Consider the following 19,571-nt stretch of genomic DNA (forward strand, 5'->3'; position numbering starts at 1 on the left):
TACACCCCCTGGCTATGAGACTGTGTGTGCCAAAAGATACATTTCTTTTAATTTTCTGATATTGTGATAAGAAATTAATCACAAAACCGCTGCACACGATGTGCAGTATATTGTACAAAAATTGTCATCGTGATACGCATAAGCAGGTCACTGTAATGCGGCTGCGTGGTAACAGCATAGTGGCATGTTTTGTTGTCTCACGTTGGCCTTACTTATGTGCTAGAAACAAGTGGCTCTGGAAAAACATTTGCTCCACTTGTGTTGAACTACCGGGTGTCCCAGAATGATTTATACCGTGTTTGAACAAAATAAAAAAATATATAGTCAACAGTGTATCTAATTTTAATATACGCAATACAATGCCACACATGTCTCCTACTTATTCTGTGACTTTCATGGAAATAGCTTGATTCGTTTTGGCGTGACATTGCTATTACTGAAAATGGACGAAAACTGTATGTGTGTAATTTACAGTGCAAAGGCATCATAACACATGGATCCTTTATCACCATCGTCCAGCCGCACTGTGCAATATATTGAAGAAATCCTACATTCTTTGATAGGAAATACACCAAATTTGGCACAGAGATGTAGAGCTTTCAATGCTAAATAATTCTTGATATGGGATTAAGTGAAACATTTCAATATGACATCAGATATTTAGGTTGAAAAACATACTTTTTATGTGATTTTTACCTTACTTTTTACCCCAAAATGTCATTATTACAGAGGATATAACTTCCTCAAAGATCCTCCGCAGTAAATCTTAATCTTCTTCGTTACGTAGTTGTGAGTTTGCCCATCTACTGTGGACATAAATGCTTGCTGTGACACTAAGGACGAACCTTCTCTATACTTTTATGAATAATCCATCTCTGCCGGTATTTCAAATGATGAAACTCACACACCTCAATAATTGTCTTCAAAACTGCCGCCAAAGAAAGAAATAGTTTGAGACCACTCAAGCGTACCAAATCCTTTATTCCATACAAAGATTGCTTCAGTAACATCATAAATAACGACTATTTAGTAGAAGTAAGAACAAGACACAGCAATATACTGCATAACATTACTTTGTGCTGAACGGTTAGTAAATTTACAGATTTTCAAAATAGGATGCTTTGTCAAAACTCGGAATTCACCATTTTTACGCAATCCTCTCTAACTTCTACTAGAAACGTCTAATTTTTAAAATCTAAAAAATCTGAGAAAGCTAAATATATGTAGAACATAAAATGCAAAACAATATGATCAATAAATATGCCGTTCATACCTAAAAAATTCCATCTTTCTCGGTATAAATCATTCTGGGACACCCTGTATATTGTTCTCTTTCCTTGGACCTTTAAATTTAGCTTTAGCGTGCAGGTGCAATTATATAATGCAACCAGAGAAAGACGTACATTTTTTGTACCTATGCCACAACCAAAAGTCTTACCAGAATTTTAACCACAAAAATTAGTTAATTAGTTATCATAATGCATTTATTAAGTGTCCCTTACTTACTATTACATATCTCCCCGGTGATTATAATGGGGGGTAAACATTACAGCAAGCCTCAGTGATGGGACAAGCATTTTTTGCAGGTCAAAGGGGGGGGGGGCCCTTTTTTGCAAAGATCTTTTGGGCACATTTTTGAAATTACAGACAACAAACAAGGTCTTGAATAACAATTAGGAAAACATTCAAATGTGCCAAATTTCCAGCCCACTATACATATATGCTTGCATCCCATGCTAAAACAATATTGAACATTCGCCACCCCCTACAAGGCCTACATGTACCCAACAATTATTGCACAGCCCCTAATTTGCATCTCCCACAGTAAAGCGAGTCCCAATCCATGAACAAATGTTTTGCTTTCACTTCGCGGGATGTACATATGTATCTGTAAACCAACATCTGAGGGATGCTGAATTTTTTAAGGACCCTTTGAATTGAGAAGGGCATCTAAAAATGTTTATGACTGTTCCAAACAAGTTGATGTAGATGATGTTGTGTGTGTGTATCCAAATGTCACTTTTTTCTTAATTGTACTTTGTGCTGTTTTTTGGTGCTTACCCTGCATGGGTTTGGGTCTTCCCAAAGACCCAAACCCTGTCCCGGGTTTCGTGTTTCCATTCTTTGGAAATGAATAAAGAGTGATTGAAATATTGAATTTTCAATAAGCCTATCAGAGTCATGGGTATCAACCGTAGGAAAACATGATCACGGTATTCACACACTCAATTTTGTTTTTTGGATGCAAAGTTACAGACCCTAAATTACTTGATATTTAAGGTTGGAAACCTGAGAAACCTAATTTTTTGCTAGCTGTTCCTTAGAAGCAAAAGTATTTTAATTAAAGGTACAAATTTAAACAGTTGGGGGGGACTTATAAAAACACAATAATTATGAAGTCATATCTTTTCAATCAAGGTGCCTTTTTTTGTTCTTGTTTTTTGCTTCCAAAAACATGGGTGAGTGAGAGCACTCTCTCTGCAACCCTGGATATGTCCTTGAACTTCCAATACATCAAAATATGGCATCACATTTAGGCTATATTGAAAACTGAAGCAACAAACACTGCTCAGGAACTTAAACTTTAAGATGTTTTCTGTATTTTGTATATCGTTCTGTCTCCTTTTCCAATGATATGGCAATGATAAATAGCTTCTATGTCTGGAAACATGCAGAGGTCAGTCAACACAGGAGATCTCATTTGCAACAACATCTAAACAATGATTGCTAGGAAGCTGTTCATGACCCTCGTCAACCTGGTGGTCTCATGCACAGGAGCCTTGCAAAGTACACTCGCATCCCAATGTGAATGAACTATAGGTATGAAGAGGGTTGCCAAAAGATTTCAGCCCGAATCGCGGGTCAAGTTATCGAAAAGTCACCCAATTTTTCTCTTTACCATTGGTTTCTATGGGGCAGGAAACTATCGGAAGTCGCGGGAGCCAATGTAGAAAAGTCGCCCAATTTTTTTCTTAACCATTGGTTTCTATGGGACAGGAAAATATCTAAAGTCGCGGGGCAAATCTTCAAAAGTCGCCCAATTGGGCTACCAAATCGTGGGATTGGCAACCCTGGGTATGAAGCAACCCAGCTGAAAGGCCAATTGCAACAATAATACTTGAAATCCAGGGTTGAAATACCATTACCCAGTTCTTAGCTTTCATGTATCATGTGACTAGTCGGGTGACTCTCTACTTTGATAGGAAACTTAACACTTGCTCCCCCTCCCAACCACTGTGTAAATACCCTGAAGTGAAAAAAGAAAAGCGGAACATTCCAATTCTAAATCCCTTCATATTGGAATATATACAAAGGAAATCAGGTCGACCAAAGACCATACAAGATTTAGTACTACAAAATATTATCCACTGTGCACGTTCATGAATTTGTGCTGTTGTAATAACTATTTTACTGAAATTTAATAAAACCAATGTTAAATTCTATCTTCTCGAAAGACACCGATACCTGCTCTGCTAGATTTTTCAAAGTCTACAGCTTTACAGTAATCAATTTGGCTTGACTCTGTGCCAGTTTTCTGCTCCTCGATCTCTTGCCCTAAAAATCCCCTTCACACTGCATTTTTAACATATAAACTAGAAAATTCTTGCATATTTAGTAACAACTTCTGCAACCGAATTTCATGGGTAATTTGGGACAAGCAAAAACATACCTGTGTGTAATAATACCACATGAACTACCAGTGAACCATTGATAACATGGTAAAGTCAATACATGAAAGGTGAGCTAGTTCAAGGCCATTGGCCTCAATACGCTCTATGAGCCAAAATAGCATCCACCTCCTGGCATGGTTCAATCAACTTCATTCAACAATCATAGCTCAATTATTGACCTCATTTGGCAGAGAATGAGTATTTGTATTCTGTACTCTCAAAGGTCATTATGTGATGTGCAAGCCTATTGAGGTTAGAGGGACTGTGTAATACACATCCTTGAATCCCACGCATTGGAGGAACTATTTTAAAATGTAGCAATTTCATTAGATGCATTTTTTTCTATCACAAACATTCAATTGAAATATTATTGTATAAAATGCAGTCAATGAGCCTACACAATATTGAGCCACTCTCCCTGATCACATATCCCACATACCATAGCTGTATTGTTGAGCCTTTTAATATGTAGATATATGGAATTTCTTTCAGTACACTACTTCACTCATTAACTATTGGGCAAAAAAAAAAAATAGTTTGTCTCAAAGCTCACGAGAAATGCTATTTTATTTTTTTATTCCCGACTTTTTTCATGGTATTTGGAGAAAAAAAATTTCGCCGAATTTTTCTGGAAAAACTAAAAAACAATTTTTTTTCTTTTTTTCCAAATCTCACGAATTTACAAAAAGCTAGCCTTTGAGCTTTGAGGCAAACCTTTTTTTTTTTTTTTGGCCTTATGGGTGGATACAACCCAAAAAACACAAAATTATTTTCAAAGGTTATATACGTGTCATACATTATTTGCAGGTTTTGGTTTTAATAACATCAGGTAAACAAAGCCCTTTTTTATAAACGTCATACATACATATATAATGAAAAAACACTACAACAACATTTAAAAAACATTGTTAAAATGTTATTGCAAAATGTTTTTGGCAAACATTTTGGCAAAATATTTTGTCAACACTTTCATAACATTATGCTAGAATGTTTAGCATTATGCTTTTGCTATTGGAAGGGAAGGAAGAAATGAAAAAGGAGAGAAGATGAATAAAGAAGTCACTTGGTACCACCAGGATCCGAACCTGGGATCCCTCGCATGCCACACAGAAGATCACTGACCTGTCGCTACTTGGCCAGCAATTCTGTGGGTATGACTAAATGCTGTTTGCGCAGTGCAGTGTTTTTCTACTTGAGTTTCAGTTGGGTTTAGGGTAAAGGTGAAATATGAGAATATTTCTGCATTTTCTGGTAATCAGTAAGTACTCTGAGCATGTTTTAAATACCGTACTGACGCGAGTATAGTCCGTTTTTGAGTGAACATTTTTCAAAATTGGGTGGGTGGGACTATACTCGATTTTGTTTTGTTTTTTTGTTTAAATTATTTATTTTTTCGGCTTTGGAGTGTCCTGGGATCTAGACCTAAATGCTAGGATCATTCATGGTTGATTTGGGGGTGGGACTTTACTCGAAGGTGGGACTATACTCGCGTCAGTACGGTACATTAATTGAGTAGGGACAAGTACACTGAACAATATGCCTTTTGTTTGAAGAAAATCGGACACACAGTTTTCATAATACCGTATACATTAGTTCCAATATTATGAATAAGCGCCCATGTCCCAATAAGCCCCCACCCAGGGTATTTTTAATTTGCACGTCGATACAGTGAAAGAGCTGGAGGACTACAAGTTCAGAGTAAACTTGCAATACATTTTCTGCATCAGAAAAGCTACTACATGTAGAACGTCTCAGGACCCTTTTATAACGTACCGGTACATAAATTTATCTCTAATAAACGCCCCTTACGAAAAAATCAGGTAAACCAGGTAAAAAATAAGCGCCCACCCAAAATGACTTTGTTTGGCGCTAATTGGAACGGTACATCAATTGATCTCTTTTATTGTTCAAATATGACTGCTAAGGCTGTAATTTTTGCCAATACTTAACTCAAAATCAATGCATAAAATATGTTCAGGGTACTTTTATTTTGCATATTTCTGCCTTGAAGCTTGGTCAAATGCCAAATGACTCAACTTCATTGTAAAAGATTCCCCATTTTTCTCTATAGATACAATGTACATGTAGTCCAAACTATGTACAGCTCTCTATTGAAACCTGAAAGTATCCCATATAAATCAGAAATCGTTCAATAAACATCCCAGCACAATATTTTGTTACATTTTTATTCTGATTTATTCTCCTGGTTCATTGAGAAAACTCCCCAAGAGTTACCAGGGGCTGAAACATGCATATCCTGGGGAATTTCAGTCTTTCTTGGAATATAAGGCCTTACATTGTACCTGTAGCATGCCTATGTGTAGTAAATGGTATATCATTTCATAAATTGATACTTCATTTTACAAGCTGATGGAGGTAGTATGTACAGACAAAATACAGCGATTACACATTTAATATAATTCGCTGGCAAATGCCAATACCAAAAAAGAGCAGTGCATGCCCCTATAAACCACTAAAATTTCATTCAATGGCTGAATAAAATAACCATCTAATTTTCCAGTTTATAATGAATTGATTTTGACCCACTGTATTTTGAATGTTTTAGCGTACATGTAGAGTCAATTCCCAATTGCTCCATTATTTTAAGGGAATATTCTACATTTTTTGTGTTTCTTTGGAAAATCAAAGTGTATTTTGGCCACCAATATTAGCAGGCCTAATTAAACTCAAGTTCATGCAAAAGCGCTTAATTTCAGGCCACAATGTTATACATTGTCTTATACTATGGAGGAACATTTATGAATACTGGTAAAAGTTTGAGAACTATGCATGATCACTTTTCAGCCATTTTTTTTTTCTGCCAATGTATGATGTTGAACTTTGGTCAAAACATGCTTCTCAAAAAAAAAAATACCTCATCCGATTTGGTCAAATTTTAGGATGATAATAAATCAGGGCCTTTTCCCTATTAATGTGATAAGGCTGATAATTAAACAACTTGAATTTGGATTTAAACCACTTCAACATGCCTTACAAATTAGGGCTAAATTTGCTAATTTAGCACTAAGCGTCAATTAGCACTCATAGATTGCCATTCATTTTTGCTTTATAATAAATCAATGCATGCCTGCACGTAAACAATAACCCAATATAGCATAATATGAGGATCATCAATCAAATTTAGCAAATATATAGATAAGGAATATTGTTAACCTTGCTGCAATGACCTTTTATATTTGCACTAAAATATATCTACTAAAATAAATTTGTTTTACCAACCATGATAACCACCACTCTGATAGTGGATGCAAATTATGCAAATTTATCTTTACGAAAATGAGAACGATCATCTCATACATGTGTAGGCCTACATGTATTCATAGTCCAATGCGTATCGGTTTTAAAAATCCAAATTGGAAGTTGTTGTTTTTTGCAGCTTAATAACAACTTGGCTACAAATTACAACAAAATTATTTTTCAGAAATTTAAAATATTGATATATGGCACAAATAATGGCACTATATAAGGGCACACGCACTTTGGTCTCACAACACAAATATTTCCCCTTTCATACAGCATGAGACTGAGTGAATCAATCAAATTTTACTAATTCACACTATGACCTCCATTCAAATGGTCAAGTTGGACTCACACATTCAATGTCAGCTAAACAAGGCAGGGTTACCAAATAATTTCAGCCCAAATCATGGTCAAATTATAATTGTAAAGTCACCCAATTTTTCTCTTTAAAACCATTGGATTATAATATAAGTCGGGAAAGTAATGAAAGCCATGTGAACCAATGTTGAAAAGTGGCCAATTATTTTTCTTTAATTAAAACCATTGGTTTCTATGGGATAGATCTATATCAAAGTGGTGGGGAAAATCTTTAAGTCGCCCAATTGGGCTACCAAATCATGGATCTGGCAACATTGAGTAGAGGCCAATTGTAATTAGCATGATGAGAAACAATACAAGGGTGTGTGCAAACAAGATTCAGCAGGGTTGCCAAGTTTTTTGGCCCAGTAAGTACCAATTCAAGGTGGAAGCAGGGATAGCCGAAAATATCGCGAAAATATTATGACTATGCGTTGAGATGTATTCAGGCATGAGACACAAGTTTTGCCGAAAAGGAGGAAAAGGTCAAAAAAAAAGAGGAAAAATAAATATCTCCTTTATTTTTTGTACATACTAGTTAGTAAAAATTTGAAATCTAGGAATTCCTCCTGTCCGATTAGAAATCTCACAGGAAATCTCATCTCTGAGTCTGTGTACATGCAGTGTACTTAGTTAGACCATTTTCAAAAGTGCCCAATTGTGTGGTGCGTAATGCACTCTGCGGCAACCCTGAAATTAAGTGGCCATTGGCCAGAGTAGGTTAGCCACTGCCATTCTTTGTTAGGATTAACAAGGTCAAATGCAGTGAACAACTGATTACTTCCATAACATTAACCTCAATTGGAACCTCTTTCCTGCCTAGTTAGCTGTGTGGCTTTTGAGTGACCAATAACCTTTTGTTGCTGTCTCAAATTCTAACATGTAAATTGAGGTACTTTTCCCAAAATTACTTGGTACATCACCCTTTGCTACTCATTTTACTGAATATTTGCTCAATAAGGCACCATTTATCAAAAAAACCCACATTTTTCATTTAATTGTGGACATTTGTGAACAGAGATCAAGCAAAATGAGTCATTGTCAAGCGAAATATAAATATTCAATTTCCAATTTCATTTAGGCAAAAAAAAAAGGTTTGAAAACAAATGCGAAATGCGATTTTTTTTTTTTTTTTTTAATTCCCGACTTGGTATTTTTCTGATATTTTGAGAAAAAAATATCTGATTTTCGCATTTCTTTTTCTTCAAATTGCGCGATTTTACAAACGCGCACGCAAGCTTTGAGACAAACCTTTTTTTTGGCCTTATTATGTGCAATTTCAAGGCTTTTATTTTGATGAAAACCTCATCGCAATTGGACTTACTGTTCCAGATGTTGTCAATATTTATAGTGTTACTTGGAAAAATAAAATAGACCTACAAAAATGTAGTTGAACCTATTAATTATTGGCTATATCTCAATCAATATTAGTGACAAATTACTCATTTAGCTTGATTACATCACATTAGTCGGAAACTAACAATTTAGTATGATATCACCATTTCAAAAATTATCACCACTTGGTAGACTGCTGCCTACAATGAAAAGTTTGTTTATTTATCTGCATGTTTTCTGGACAAAACACAGAGCTTAGAACTGTTCTACTGGTTGCTTATCACCTTCTTAGACAGGAACTGCACTTTTTATTTTGTACAGTATTTGAAACAGAGAGTGCATGATTTCCTTCTTCTCATTCAACATCTTTCCCCTTTCATCCATTGTGTTTACTGCACACACCCACACACCTAACATGCGTATGGTAAGTGATAATGTTTACCATGGATCTTCGTCTTTCCTGTGTTCTTGGTAATCACTCCTCACTGTTTGCCAGTCGTATGACACATAATAGTAATACACTATATAGCACACTGATGTGGCCACACAGCAAATGAATACTAAATCAAAGACCTAATTATATAGCCCTACATTTGCACTGTTGTCAGGGGGTTTCCCTCTAAACTGGGGACAGCATTACAGGGACTAGTTACATGTATGTCACCAGGGGTAGCGCTAGAACTAAACACTCCAGTGTCCGCAGGGACCCCCGAACTTGCAGAAAATGAAAAAGTAGGGGATCAGGAGTAGAGTTTGGTGAGTCCGAGTTGCAAAAATGCAGCATAAATAGTATGTCTGCAATAGTGCTATCTAGATTGAAAAATTCGGGGTCTGCAGGGACCCCTGAACTTGCAGAAAATTTAAAAACAGGGGGTCCGAACTCTATTTTGGTGGGTCGGGACCACAAAAAGCAACCTAAGCGCTACCCCAGTATGTCACTACATGAAATGATGCCATGGGGGTGTCACATTTATCCTACATGTATGGATGTTTAGACTAGTAAAAATAACTACTTACAAATTATATGCATACACACTAAACTAACAAGTAAGGTCAATATTGTATGCAATCTAATGCCAAATTATAAGCAGCTCAATATACGAGCATAAAGAGCAACTTATTACAAATATATAGCCCCTGGTTCACAGGTATTATTCTTGGATAAAGAACTATTATTTCACAATGACAAGGGACTAGAGAAGTGTGAAACTGGATAAAAAAATACCTGATAGTTATCGTACAATGGGATAACCAGGGTCACTTTCAAACCTAAAGTTGCCACATGAAGTTAGGAACACATGAACAAGCTGTATTTTTAGGTTGAAAAAAGGCAAAACATGCATGCCCCTGCTTAATTTGCACCCTGTGTAAAACCTGATAATTGTCAAAATAAGTACCTAAGTAAAATCAATGTACATGCTGTAATTGCTGTTCTTTTTGGGTACAAGTTTTTTCAAAAATCAGTCCAAAGATGGGTTTATTAAACCGGAACCCCTAAAGTCCAAAGGAAAAGTGTACACAGGCACATCACACCACTGATTATAAAAAAAACACAACATGCATTGTTTTCCCTGTTTGCTTGGAAAAAATATGCTAGTGTAAGCACTGGAGGAAAAGCGTGATTGCGTATTATTCGTGGCGCAATTGTGTTTTTCGGTGCAATTGCATTAGTTTTTTCCAACAAAAAAGTTATAGCCCTAAATTACTTGTTATTCCAAGGATGGAACCAGATCAGTGCAATGGAAAAAGAAAGCACACATTTGTCATTTGAATTTGAATGAACCTTTACCAAACCTGGCCCATGGCCTTCCAGACATGCATTGTAAACATCCTATTTGATCGATTTCAATGTTTGTAAGAATTCATAATTAATAAATAGCTCTATACAAATGCTGATTGTAACTTATAGGAAGCCCGATCCACTGCTGTGTTCAGTATAAGTAGGTCAAGCATGCATGTATTTTCATAGTCAATCCCGTTAATGAAACAACAATGTCCAGCACTACAGTGATGGTTTTTGCAGACACGATCAATCAACTTTAAAGGGACATGCCGTATCCATTATCCCGAGATATTTTGTACAAAATTTCTCTGAATCACTGCAATCTTCTCACAAAAAATATGATCAACGCTACTGCACTGTGCACACATGGAGTGACAATATCTACATGTAGTAGGCTGACATCCTGAACAGGAAACTCATCAGCCTCTACACAGCCGCTGTGGTTCCGCTCGCTCCACTGCTAGTGTCGAGTGAGTGGGCCAAAGCGGCTGTGTAGAGACTAATCATGGCCATTCATAAAATTCATGGATCGTCGATTCTACTATAGGTGACGTCGTACGAGTTGAAGACATCAGCAAAATAATTTACGAAGAAAATATGAATATTTTGAAGAGATCATCAGATTACTTTAAAATTATAATATTTTTTTCAATTAGCAGCTTTACCCACACGCTTATGTCGCTCCCATGCTTTTTACCGATTTTCTGGTTTCCAAACCCTCACGCTATAGAAAGCGTGCCGGACAAAAATGCAGCACATACCCCCCTTTAAAGTGTATCACGCCTATGATGCACTCTTTCCATACACACAGGAAAAAGTGTATTGATCACATAGTCAGTGCTATACGGTGCGACCATTTTAGGCGCATTGGCGACTAGATTTTTTCTAATGGCGACTAAATATTCAATCCCTGGCGCCAATGGCGACCAACTATTGAAGCTTTTAATCGCCAGCAAAATCAAAACATGTGAGTAATGTAGCATTCAAGAGTATGAATGTATGCTATGAATATATGCATTATCATATGTCTCAATGGGGACTTCCTGGAAAACATATAGGCCTACACTGTAGGCTACATGCTGTATGGAGTATGTAGCGTTCAGTGGGCATATGTAGATTGAGTACAGCAGCTATGAACATTCAACGCACATGGCTGTTCAGTTGGCACCTTAAGATTTTTTACCTGGGAGCAAAATTTGGGCGCCTAAATTTATAAAGTTAGGAACCATTGGCTCCTCAATCAGGTTTTGCACCGTACAGCACTGCACATAGTCTACCCTTAGAGCGTATAGTCTTACCCTAATTTTTTTTTATGTTACATGCCAATCAATCATTATCTTTTTTAAATGTGTAAACAAACCACCATCACTTACCTGCCCATGTGTATCACCCGGACTCTTGCCAGCTTCAAATTTACAGGCCAACCCAAAATCTGCAATACAGGCAGACAAGTCATTTTTGAGCAGCACATTTTTGCTCTTGAAGTCTCTGTGTGCAATGGCAGGCTTGGCCGCATACATTGTGGTTGGCGGCAGGTCCTCATGCATGAATGCCAGTCCTTTGGCCATTGTCTCTGCAATCTTGCAGAGTTCGCTCCAGGTGATCAGATTCGCTTTCAAAAAGTCACACAGTGATCCCCTCGGGTGAAATTCTGTGATGAGCCACAGCTCTTGATCCAGACCCTCGCCTCGTTTTTCTGTCGCGATAAACTGCAAAACATTCTCGTGCTTCATCTGCGGAATGCTGTACATCTCTTGTTCCGTAATCCACGAATGCTTGTCCTGCAGTGGGAACACTTTCACAGCGACATACTCAGTCAGCATCTGCGCTTTCCACACCGCTCCAAAGCGACCTCTGGCTTTAATTTCAAGAAGCTGTAATGGTCTCATTCCCACTGCAGGTGTGGGTGGATCCACAGGACTGGGCTCCGTTGTCGGGATTGAGATTAAAGATGTGTAACGTCGATGCTTGCGGAACATCCAATACAAGATGATGATGAGAATGGTGACTCCTGCGATAGGTACCAGGGAATACAATACTGTTGATACTAGTATAGGATTGTGCCGTGTCGCTGGCATACCTGGTGCTCTTTGAGCTGCAGAAAAAAGGTACAAAATGTGAAGTGTTATTTGTTAATTATGTATGCATCATGCATGTACATGTATGTAACCAAGGTACTATTTAAATTACCGGTACTTGTACACTTTAAATTTTGCGAAAAATTGAGGGCGCACCTTTATAAAAATTCATGTTTTATTATTCATTTGAATCATAATTTAGGCCATGTACCGGTAGTCCGGTACACAAGTTTTTATTCTATATGGATTTCCTTCACCATAATAATCAGCACACTGCACATACATGTAGCAGTAGTAAGTCTTTACCAATTAAATAAAACTAAAAATGAATAGCACCCCCTCAAAATGAAGTAGATAGTGAAGTCAATGTGTGTCAGCAATGATAGCTGCTTTTTTTTCTTGAACGGCAGAACGGTACACACATTTCATGGTTATTCAACCTAAAACAAACAGTGTCATCACAACCAATCTTGAGGTAAACTTTAAAGCACTACATACATGTACATACATCCTGGCACTGATCCCAAATTTTTACCTCTTGGACCCCAATTTAAATTGTACATGGAACAAACAGCAGAATTACAGCCCGTCTTTTAGAGGCACTAAGATACTGGAAATATCACAAATGATAGGAATCCCTAAACTTCAGAAACATTACAATTTGGCACTTGTTTATAAACTTGACCATTATGTTTACTACTTCAGTAAAAGATAGGCATAGTTTGTTTTGACTACCACTGCCAGCAACTTAGTACTAGTCTAAAATGATGTACAATGTACAGTCCAAGAATTATCAACTGTTACCTGAGCAAAATTAGCTGCAAAACAGAAATGACAACATAATGAAAGTGGTGTATTATCTTCAATACAGGTACTTCTTTTTATTTGACTAGAGACTAAATTGTGAAAGAAATGGTTGTCAACCTGTGACAGAAGAACTTGGAAGTGTCTTGCCAAATCGGGGCATGAGTTGCAGTCATGAAGACAAAATGCCAACTTGCAACAACAAAAATCTTATCGATTACTGCAAAAAATATCTTACTTGGAATTTCCTCTGTAAAGTTATCTGGTATATGCTTGAACTCATGGTTGCATTCATCACCAGTACAGCAACAGAAGAATAAGTCTGTTTCCTCTTCCTTAGCTTTCCGTGATATACACTCATCCATTTTGCAAAGTTTTTCATCTGCATTGGGCCAACAGCCCTTCATCAACACCTCTGTGGTGATATTAGTTTTCCATAAGGACATACAAGTCCGCACTGTTTCCTCCTCACTGTGGCATAAAACAAGTTCTTCACTACATTTACTGGGATCTTTGTCACAATCGGCTTGGACAAATTCCCAGCAATAAACAGGTTCCAGAGGTAGATCCACACTTGCTGCAGATGTGGGGGAAAGACCTAAAACAAGAAGAAGTGAAAACTTAATTAAAACTAATTATTGCTGAAAATTGATTTGTATAGCAAGAGAAAGAGTATTTTTACAGATATTTTGAACTGCAAATATACCCCACTTCTGACACCATGTAAAATTAAATACAGGAACATGTTGTTTTGATATTCCAAAGGGTCATTATTCCGAAAGTTCATTACTCTGAAGGATCGTTACTCTGAATCTTCAACTAGGTTCATCATTCCATGAGGGTCGATACTTTTTACAACAAAGGGAAGGGTTATTAGGCCTACTTTTAAATTCAGGAGTAACAAACCAGACCTTGTTCTAAATTTTGAGTATTGACCCTTCGGAATAACAAACCTTGTTGTAAATCTGGGGTAATAACCCTTTGGAGTAATGACCCTTCGGAATAACAAACCTTTCGGAGTAATAACTGTAAATACAGACACATGGGGGGTGAATCCAGCCCATTTAATACCTGGGTACTTAGATCGGTATCGAAAATCTGAGATTGCAACCAGGGCTCAAACTCTATTTTTGATTACGAGACATAAATTACAAAAATATGAAAGATGCTCCCAGTGTGTACTTTTTTGCCATTAACATTTCTCACAGGGGCAATTTTGTGAATTTTTTAGGGCAACAATCCATTTCCCAAAAACCCCAACTAAAACTTATTTCATTCCCGACACTGTGAGAAAAACCCATTTCTGATGACCTACATGTAGTCTTGGGCCCCTTGATAAAATCCTACTCAAAACAGAAATAAGAATCAATCCTAACAAGTAACACTTGCCATTGCTGAAACCAACACCATGAGGAGAAAACCCTTAGATAGAAACCCTACAGTAAATTTGACACCATGTTTAATTTGAAATCCCCATTATATATGTAGAGAGTAAAATCCCATTCCTGACACCATTCAACTTTTAAGCCTGCGCCTGAAAACTTTTGATTGGATAATTAATCCCAATTAAAAATAATTTCACTCCTAACACTGGAGAGAAAAACCCGGACTGATGTATGACCACCTTCATAAAAATCCTACTCGTAAAACCAAATTACTGTTACTCCTCATAGTGCTGCTTTTAATAGAGTGAGGAAAAATCAATCCTAACATTGCCCCTGGTCATTCTGAGTCCTACCATTGCTAAAACCAATGGCACTCACTGCCAACATGAGGGGAAAACACACAGAGAGATTCAAGGAAACCTACAAAAATACAGTAAATCGGACACCATTTTTAATTTGAAATCTCCACTAACTATAGACATACATTGTACAAGTAAAATCCCACTCCTGACACCAATATGCCTAGATAGGGATCCTCAGGAGTCGGCAAATCTGTCTGATAATTACAACCATTTACCTACATTCTTGGGATAAGGGGAGGATTTAGATTGTGCATTAAGAAATGTTGCAAATCAGGCCTGAAAAAAAACCCTTTTATTTCCCAGCAAGAGAGATAAATTTCCCTCTATAGTCTAACTCAGGATTTCCCACTATTTCTTATATTTCTCTATCCAGAAAAGCAAAATTTCCCCCCAAATTTATACACGGCAAGGAGATTGCCAAATTGCTCATTTTTTCCAGGCCTGGTTCAGGGATTGAAATACAAAATAAAACTTATATGCACAACTCTGATTTTTTCCCTAAAAATTGGCTGATTTTCGTGCAAAATTTTACATGCACAGACAAAATTCTACATGCACAGAGTCAAAGTTACATGTACATGCATCTGTGCATGTATGCAGGTGGTATTTTGAACACTGGCCTGGTTGCAATTGAAGTTGACCCCTCTCTGTGTAAACGGGGTCCTGTACCTGTGGTGTACCTAATGCCCAGTTTTTATTTTTAATACTGGTAATGCTCAACAGACAACACTCCTGGCTCAATTTATACTATACATGTTTGCATGTCAATATATGTACCGTACATGTAGTCGAATCTTGCCAAATTACAAATTACATTTGTGACACGATCTGGTCCATGGGGGCCAAAGGCGGCAAATTTGAAATTGAGAAAGGCAAAAATAGGGAGTATAAAACAATTAAAATACCTAAGAAAATAGACATCACATAACTTTAGATTAGAACCAAGTATGCTAGACGTTTGGTGTTTTCAGTATAGCTTAATGTTTGTATAAGGTACCGGTAATAGTTATAGTAACTCAATTTTCAAAAATGCCTCCTTTTTTGGCCCCCATGGACCAGATCGTGTCACATTTGTAAATCATGGAACGCCATTCAAGATGACAAACGTGCGTGTGATACATGTACGCACAGTGGAACATTGAGGGCTTTAATTAGTATTTGAAGTAAATGTCTTCTATTAGTTCAGAGCTTAATGTATGCTGATATATTTACTGCATGTTTTGTACTGTATGCTGCATGCTGCAATGCAAACATTTGCAATACATGCATGATGCAGAATTTTATGTGACCATACATAATTATTTATGGAAAATATTACACACAACTTGTGCACCTACACACGTATAGCCAATGTATTTCACAACAAACAAAGCATATGAACAAAATTAACATGCATATGAATGGGCTGGAATTGCCAGCCAAAGTTGATGAATGGTACATGCACTGAATGTAGATTCCAACTCATGTGTACAGTACAAGTATAAGTACTACCACTGTGTGTGTGTACCTCGCTTACCCAATATTGATAAATAAACAATCAAAACAACAGTTAGTTTGACGCAACACATTGTCGAGTTCGCCATCATCTTTGTTGACCAAAATAAAACATGAATGCAGTCAGCAAAATGCCTTTTATTTAAGGCAAACGTCATAAACGTGGGCAGTAAATTAGGAAATTATTGTGCGTTGTTGGCGATCCGATTTTATACGTGCGGTGTTCGAGGTCACCACATACTACAACAGCAAATCACACCATTCGCTGTGTCAACAGCTTTGGCTTAAAATTAGATGCGTCGCCAATGGCAAGCAGCCTGGTTCATAATTTGACAATAGATGAACATAAAAACATTCTAGATGATCCATAACGTTTTAAAATCTCCATTGTTGCGTAGATTCTGACAAATTTGTATCGAAATGGTGACGTTTTCGTTCACTTCGGCGGAGGTCAGGGTCAATCTTCCAAGATGGCTGAGCTGCCTGAGCGAAAACCACAATGAACTGACCCGGATGTGCCCGATGCCGACTTCCGAAGCGGACTCGTAACGACATCGCTGATTGGTCGCATCGTCAGCGATGCCGTAAATGTGTTCAACGAACTGACTGGGTACTGGGCATAGTATTTGGTATTTTGAAAGCAGTATATAGGCTGAAAAAGAACCGATTTTATTATTTTTGTTGGCAAAAGACTTTGAGTTGATATTAATGAGTAATTCATGACAGTTGGACTGGTCATTTACGGTTTTATCGAAGCCAACACGTGCTTTATTTATCCATCAGCAAATTGGACAGCTCCGTGCAAAGCGCAGGGAGTCTTTATTGTTTAGTTACAAATAGCCAATGGGGACATAGCTTACTACAGAAAACCATAGAGATAAAAAAAATCCTGAAACCTCGTAGCTGTTCAAGCGATGATACTCCCTCCCTAACCACCTCATGTATCGTCGTCGTTTCATCGAACGGAATGTCTCGAAAACTTTTTCTGAAGAATTATATGGGGCATTTTAGCTTGGCAAATCATTTTTTTTTCTGAAAAGCTTTTAGCCGGGTGTTTTAGACAAATGCTCAGTAATTCGAAAAAAGAAAAAAATTGTTTCAAGAACTATAGTGAATCATATCATTCATATTCTAGCTTTATATTCTGGTAGCCCTGGTAGGCCTATATATAGGCCATATAAAACCCGGGGTATAAAATTAATGTTTTGGTTCTGGTTCAGGGATTTTCATGAATTGGCGAGGAAGGTGTTTTTCTCTCTCTTCTCTCTTTTCCCTCTCTCTTTCTTTAATGTAAAATTTGCATTGTTAGTAATTTCGGTCTTTTCCAACCACACTGTTTTCCAACAGTCGAGGAAGGGGCCCTAAGGGACCGTTCACAAACACTTTTTGACCCTCCTAAGCGGGGGGAGGGCTGAAAAATATCATGACCACAAATTTTCCTGGGAAAATTGAGTTTATATGCTTTTCTATGGGGGTTGACCCATTAAATTTTTATGTCAAAAAAAGGGGGGGCTGCAATTTTTGAGATCTGTAAAAGGGGGGGCCCAAAAGATTTTTTGCGATGATTTTTTTTTTGCATCAGGCCCCCCTAAACTTCAGATTCTGAGGGATAAACGATAAACCCCCTTAGAGTTCCACAAAAAGACTTGGAAACGATCCTTGTTCTCTAGACTTATTTTTATGTATAAATCTCACTTAAAACATCCCAAAGTCTCGAAAGTTTTGAAAAACCTAAATCCCAGAAATTGAGGAGGGAGGGAACGGAGATCCAAAATATTAAAAAATACATTTTGCAGCCACAAGTTGTTTTTCTGCTTAGCCAAAAAACATGTTTGTTTTCTGAAGGTCATACGCATTTTGAGCTATTTTGGATGCAATTTTATTTACCGCATTTCTTTTCTTCTGTTTTTCTAATTTAATTTTTTAACTATGTTTTCTACCTAAAATATGGCCTAGGGGGCCTAGTGGACGGAGTGGTAGGCCTAAACTAAAAAGTACTGAAGACTACGGAGTTTCTGAAAAATACAGCACTAATTTTTTGGGATTAAAAAAATATTAGCAAGTTCTGCAAAGTGAAACATAGCACTCCCAATCATTCATTGTAGGCCTACTAACTGGAGATAAAAGACAAAGTTCACTATTTTACTAATTTGTTTTTGGGAAAAGCCAAAAGCATGCATTTTCGGCACTGTTTTCTGACAATCGAGTCACAAAAAATCAAAGACTTTGGAACAAGACTTAGACTAAGCATTCAAAATCTTGATTAGGCCCTATGTGCTGAAATTTTGCTCTATTTTTCTTTTTTTTTTGTGTTACTTTAATTAAATGATTGTGGTTATCAGACATTTTCGTAGACCTACAAGTCTTTATACTTACTTGATTGTCACAACATGTGAAAAAAGCCCTAAAATGTATGTTTTGGCCCTTTATAAATTTGGCTAAATAGTGAAATTTAACTTTTGATGCCAGTTAGAACAAGGCCATGCGTCTCTATGGCCCTTGGTTTTCCACTTACGTAGTCCCTTCTTGGGTACAACATGAAAACACAACAAATTTAAGAGAAAAGATATGTCTGAATTAATATCCAAAAAGTTCCCGCATTTTACTTTGAACATTTAGGAGTTATTTAGGGTTAAAAATCTGTTTTTCATGATTTTTTTTCCATTTTTGCCCAACTTCAAATATTAAAATATAGCTGTAACTTAAAAGAATTAATTGAGTAGCTAGAAATTTCATTTCTATTGTAGATGTTACACATGGATTTCTAACACTAGTGAATAAAAATGTCTATTACAGCTATTTTAATATTTGAAATTTCAAGTGGGCAAAAATGGAAAAAACATCACGAAAAACACATTTTAAACCCTAAATAACTCCTAAATGTGCTAAGTAAAATGCGGGAACTTTTTGGATATTAGGCCTAATTCAGATTTTTCTTGATTTGTTGTGTTTCAAGTTAATGTTGTACCAGAGAAGTTTCTCATCTTCTCTGGTTGTACATACCCAAGAGGGGGACTACGAAAGTGAAAGATAAATGCCCA

General features: G+C 36.9%; 1 protein-coding gene across 1 annotated transcript in view; it reads right to left on the bottom strand.

Moving 5' to 3' along the window:
* The window catches only part of LOC140143093 (activin receptor type-2A-like), a 28,519-nt gene extending 11,244 nt beyond the window's left edge, over positions 1-17,275 (bottom strand). The window contains exons 1-3 of the mRNA XM_072165143.1: positions 16,553-17,275; positions 13,528-13,887; positions 11,781-12,502 (exon numbers count right to left, since the gene is read on the bottom strand). Of these exons, the coding sequence (XP_072021244.1) occupies positions 11,781-12,502; positions 13,528-13,887; positions 16,553-16,688 (1,218 nt within the window). The 5' untranslated portion in view covers positions 16,689-17,275. The remainder of the gene's footprint in view (positions 1-11,780; positions 12,503-13,527; positions 13,888-16,552) is intronic.
* Positions 17,276-19,571: the final 2,296 nt, after the last annotated feature.

Source organism: Amphiura filiformis, chromosome 20 (genome assembly GCF_039555335.1).
Source record: "Amphiura filiformis chromosome 20, Afil_fr2py, whole genome shotgun sequence".
NCBI classification, from domain to species: Eukaryota; Metazoa; Echinodermata; class Ophiuroidea; order Amphilepidida; family Amphiuridae; genus Amphiura; species Amphiura filiformis.